Source organism: Primulina huaijiensis, chromosome 2 (assembly GCF_012295235.1).
Source record: "Primulina huaijiensis isolate GDHJ02 chromosome 2, ASM1229523v2, whole genome shotgun sequence".
Taxonomy (NCBI): Eukaryota; Viridiplantae; Streptophyta; class Magnoliopsida; order Lamiales; family Gesneriaceae; genus Primulina; species Primulina huaijiensis.
The window spans coordinates 30,659,668-30,664,806 of NC_133307.1; the positions used below are offsets into that span (position 1 = coordinate 30,659,668).

Below are 5,139 nucleotides of genomic sequence, written 5' to 3' on the forward strand. Positions count from 1 at the left end.
CCATCTCTTGATCAATCTGCGAGCGTCTGATCCAATTAATGATTACTTAGTATTTGCAGCTAATGATTGAAAATAGGGACTCAAAAACTTCTTCTTTGCAAGGAATAATGAGCCCCATATGATGATCAAAGCCAAAATCATCTTCTGCACTTTGCAGCAGCATTTGGAACTCAGGCTTGTTCAAGAATGAAATTGGGACAATGTATCTGCATCTGTTATCCCCTACGTATACCGCAAAATGCCCTTTTGGCACGTCCAGCGGCGGCCTTACTTTGTTTTCATTCTTCGTTTTCTTCGAGAATTTCTGCAGAATCTTCTTGATGACTGTTTTGTTCGGTTTTCTGATTGCCATTCGAATTGTTTTATGAGTGAAAAAAACTTCAAGATGATATATAATCAAACAAAATCTGGCCCGTTTATCTTTTTTTTTTTTTTTAAACTTGAAATGTAGAGTAGTATTAAGTATATATGGCGCGTTGCAAACTTGGCTTGGGATATATAGAATACTGAAACTGCTATGCTATATATAAAAGTGGGGATATTTCAAAACGTGGAGAAAATTATATGAATTAGAATTTATCTATTTATTTATTATTTTAAAAGGGTGCGTGATTTGAAAAGAAAATACATAACGATAAGGTTATGTGGGTTAGGGGGAAAATAGAATGTCACTACAAGAAAAATTAGCTTTAACAACACATCTACGACAACGGTTTTTATTAAAATCGTTGTCTTTTTACCTTTAACAACGGTTTTAATAAAAACCGTTGTCGTAGCCTAAAAAAATCCGCTCAAAGACAACAGTTTCTTTAAAACCGTTGTCTATGATATATCTACGACAACGGTTTTTAAAAACCGTTGTCTATGAGCGTTTTATTTTTTACTACGACAACGGTTTTTAAAAACCGTTGTCTATGAGCGTTTTTTTTTAGCTACGACAACGGTTTTAAAACTGTTGTCTATTAGCGTTTTTTTTGAGCTACGACAACAGTTTATAAAAAACCGTTGTGTTTCAACTGGTTTTGCGACCGTTTAAGTTAAATCTGTCGCTAAATTAGCGACGGTTATACTATACCGTCCCTAATTTAAATTTTGCGACGGTTAATGTATAACCGTCGCAATATTTAGCGACGGTTTAAAGTAAAACCGTCGCCGATGTAAAGATAGCGACAGTTTTACAATAAATGTCGCTAAATTTAGTGACGGTGGTTTTTAACCGTCGCTACTTTTGGCGACAGTTTTGGTAATACCGTCGCTGATCTTAAATCAGCGACGGTTTATAACTAACAGTCACTATATTTAGCGACGGTTTCTTAATATCCGTCGCTAAATATAGCGACAGTTCTTGTAAAAGCGTCGCAAATTTAAATCGGCGACAGTTAGAAAATTAACCGTCGCAATTGGCGACGGTTAAAGTCAAAACTGTCGCAAACTGTCTATAAATATCCCCACCGTCGGGTCCATTTTCTACCATACCACTTCACAACACTTAAAATTTTTCTCCCTTACACAATTTTAGTTTCGATTTTCTCTTTAAAATTTAATAAATTTTTAAAATAAAAAATATAGTATTTTCGACGATAAATCAAAAATATAGTTTGCATATTAGATTGTAAGTTTTTTTTATATTTATTAAAATATTAAAAGTGAAATTTTTTTTATTTTACTGCATAAATTAGCGACGGAAATCATACAAAACCGTCGCTAAAATTAGCGACGAAGTTTATAAAACACTGTCGCTAAATGTAGCGACGGTGTATAAACCGTCGCTATTTACGACCGTCGCTAATTTTAGTGACGGTTAACGATTATGTCCGTCGCTATTTAATTTGCGAACCGTTGTCTTTTAACGAATTCTTTAACCACAGGACCTTTAACAACGGTTTTATATACCTACGACAACGGTTTTTCACCATCGTCTTTAGACGTCTACGACAACGGTTTTTCACCGTTGTCTTTGAGCACACCCTTTAACCACATGGCTTCTAACAACGGTTTTAAAAGGCCTACGACAACGGGAAAAAACCGTTGTCGTAGGCTTTTTTTCTTGTAGTGTGTCACGTGATTTTGGGCACCGTTTGCTGGTGCATTTCATCGACACAATATGGACACTTGAACTTAAATTTATCTTTAAATATAAATTTTATGTTTTTTTAAAGAAATTTAGAACCATAATACTAATGCATATAAAAAAAACATGATAATATTTTTAAGTATGAACAAGCTTTGTCACTTGAATTCCTCCCAAATCATAAACTTGTATTTCTAGTATTTTATATTTATCTTTTTACGATTTTGGTATTTCATGTTATTAAATTTTAGTCTGACATCTTTCAATTTTTGACAATTTTAATCATTTTTATCGGTTGTATATATAGCTCAGAAACGTAGAACAAAAGCACTTCAACGCCACATTTCTCTCAACTTTTACTTGTTCGCGGTCTTAAGTTTGATTACATGCCATGGAATTAACAGTTGTATGTCAAACTCGTTATGTAATAATTAATGCTTCTTAAAACTTTTAAGTTTGTATAGTTTTCATAATTAAAATTTAAGAATAGAGTACTGGACTATATATAGACTTTACCTGTATCATATTTCATCGAAACTATCCTCTTTTAGCTTGAAGATATCTCACACCACAAACCCGGGACGAATATTAGCATGGTTTTGAGGAACACCATGTCTCAATAGTACATAAATAACTCGAAATACCAATCTTTTTATTTCAGAAAATTTATATATTCCGTAAAACATAATAAAATCGTTTTTACAATCAGATAATTGAAATATATATTTGTTTATCATAATTTAAAAAATAGTTTCTCTAAAATCGTTTTAGAGAAACTATTTAGTACATAAAACAAAGTTGTTCTAATTACAGTTGGAAAACATCTTCGAAATATTTGTTAATCATAAATCTAAATTTGAGCATCGGAACTACAAATAACAAGAGAAAAACAAAAGCAGCAGCAAGGCAAAGTACGTCTTGGCATGAGTGGTCAACCCCAGAAATCCGTTTGCTCTTTTTCCTCAATTCCGACCTCATTTAAAGAATATATAGAAGGATGAATGACAGATGTAGACCAGAACAAATAATTTTCACATAAAATAGGACAGTAAAAGAGGCAGAAACCTATGGGTTATTGATTGCTCCAACTAGATTGGAGGTAAAAAATAAAAATTAGGCACATTAATTTGTGGCAGCTACCGACATCTTTGGGGTAGCTGAAAGTGACTCATCACCAAATGATGATGGACGGACCATGTTTGGGAAAATGACCCCGGTTAAGTTCGTTTTAGAGAAACTTATTTTTTAAATTAGTTAAATTTCAATTTAGGACAAAATTGGAAACTGTTGTAAGAAAATGATCGGATAAATATGTATATTGAATAAATGCGACCCGAAATAGTTTAGTTTGTGAAATCTGGCCTGTGGCTTGCAGAGAAACACGTAATAAAAAATATTCCTACGTGTTTAGCGTGTGTACATATTGATGGGCTTCTATTCAAGATTAAGCTTTCAGCTGTGTTCGGATATACGACAGGGTGACAATTCATGGTTAGTCTTGTATTATGTGCTTCTGAAACGTGAGGCTCGTGATTTAATCCCTTTTGCCTTTTTTTTAAAAAAAACTTTTTCCCTAAAAAATTATAGGGACAAGAAATGATGTTGTTTCAGGTTATAAAGATTAATGGTGTACAAGCATAATCATAGACTTCTCTATTCAAAAAATGATAACTACTTGGAGGATTCAAGCAAGGATAGTTCAATTATTTCATCATATGAGCAATACTCATATATATGTATGTTTAAAGATCTATATATCTATATCAATAAAACATGATACACAATCATCATCATAGATATTAGTCTCGAGTTCGAACTTCTTTTATCCTTCTTGTAGACAGGTCAATCGATTAGGAACATGTTTCATGACACCCACCAAATGTATGATATCATATATTATGTATTTTATTATATATTCAATGTCATTATGTATATAGCTTGCATGGATAAACAAATAAACTTTGTAGCCAAAAGAATGTAAATTTTATTAAAATAAATATTTTTTTGACATAGAGTCAATAAAAGTCTTTAGCATAGGCGAAGAAAATCTGAATAAATTACTCCTGACCCTCACATCATATTAGAGAAATCTTAAAAGAATTGACATGTATTACTCATATAAACAAGGGGAATTTTTTTCGGAAGCCTATAACTTTAAAATTCAAAGTTGAGTGTGCTTTTTCAGAGAGCTGTGAGCGAGGACATATGTATGTTAGAAAGTCTTGTGCTTGAAACAACTATAAACATTATGTTAGGATACAAAAGCATGGTGATCCTATTTAAATAAAATTATAGTATGCGGCTTAATAGAACGTTAGAAATTTGCCAAAAAATATATCCGAGCTAGATAATTAACTTTAATCTATTCCAACCTCATTTTATTTGGATTATCGAGTCTCGAGATATATATGTTCAAAATATTGTAGCGTGCCTCTCTTAAGCTTGTTGCTGCTGCGTAATTCGCCTCTGCTACTTGTCTCCGATCCATTAATATTCATTCCTCCACGATGCAATCAGATTGCGATAAGCCATTCAAAGACCACTTCTGCGTTTTAAATTTCTTTACCATTTTTACTAATTAACATTTATCAATTGTTGAAGATCAAAGATGAATTCGTAACGAAGACAGAGAGATCAAAAAATTGAAATATCGTGCTTGAAAATTTAAACTGATTAATGCATAGGTCTTGTTTGATAATACATTATAATTAGGGGACATTTTGGTTATTTTGTGGGGTTCATTCCTATTATGTCGTATTCAATTACTGGATTTATGGGCAACTAATTGCTTGAATTTTAAATTTGTTGAAAAATTATTTAAAAATGTGTTAAATATTTGTGTTGAAAATGTGAATGTTGAATGTTGAAAATTAGGTAAAATTAGGTGTTGAATATTGAAAATTAGTGTGTGATGATGTAGGTAATGATGTATTTTATTTTTGGATTATTTGTAAAAATTTTCTATAAATAGATCTCTCATTTGTGAAGAAAATCACAATTGAGTTGAGAGAAAAATATTATAAAGTGTGTAGTGTGATAATTTTGAGAGTTTGAGATTTTTATTTTTT

At 31.8% G+C, this 5,139-nt stretch overlaps 1 protein-coding gene across 1 annotated transcript; it reads right to left on the reverse strand.

The window, feature by feature from the left end:
- LOC140961590 (protein SMALL AUXIN UP-REGULATED RNA 51-like) lies at window positions 1-474 on the reverse strand. The gene has a single exon (XM_073420232.1). It carries the CDS (start codon window positions 350-352, stop codon window positions 47-49), a length of 306 nt encoding a protein of 101 aa, XP_073276333.1. The 5' UTR covers window positions 353-474; the 3' UTR covers window positions 1-46.
- Between the last annotated feature and the right edge of the window lie 4,665 nt (window positions 475-5,139).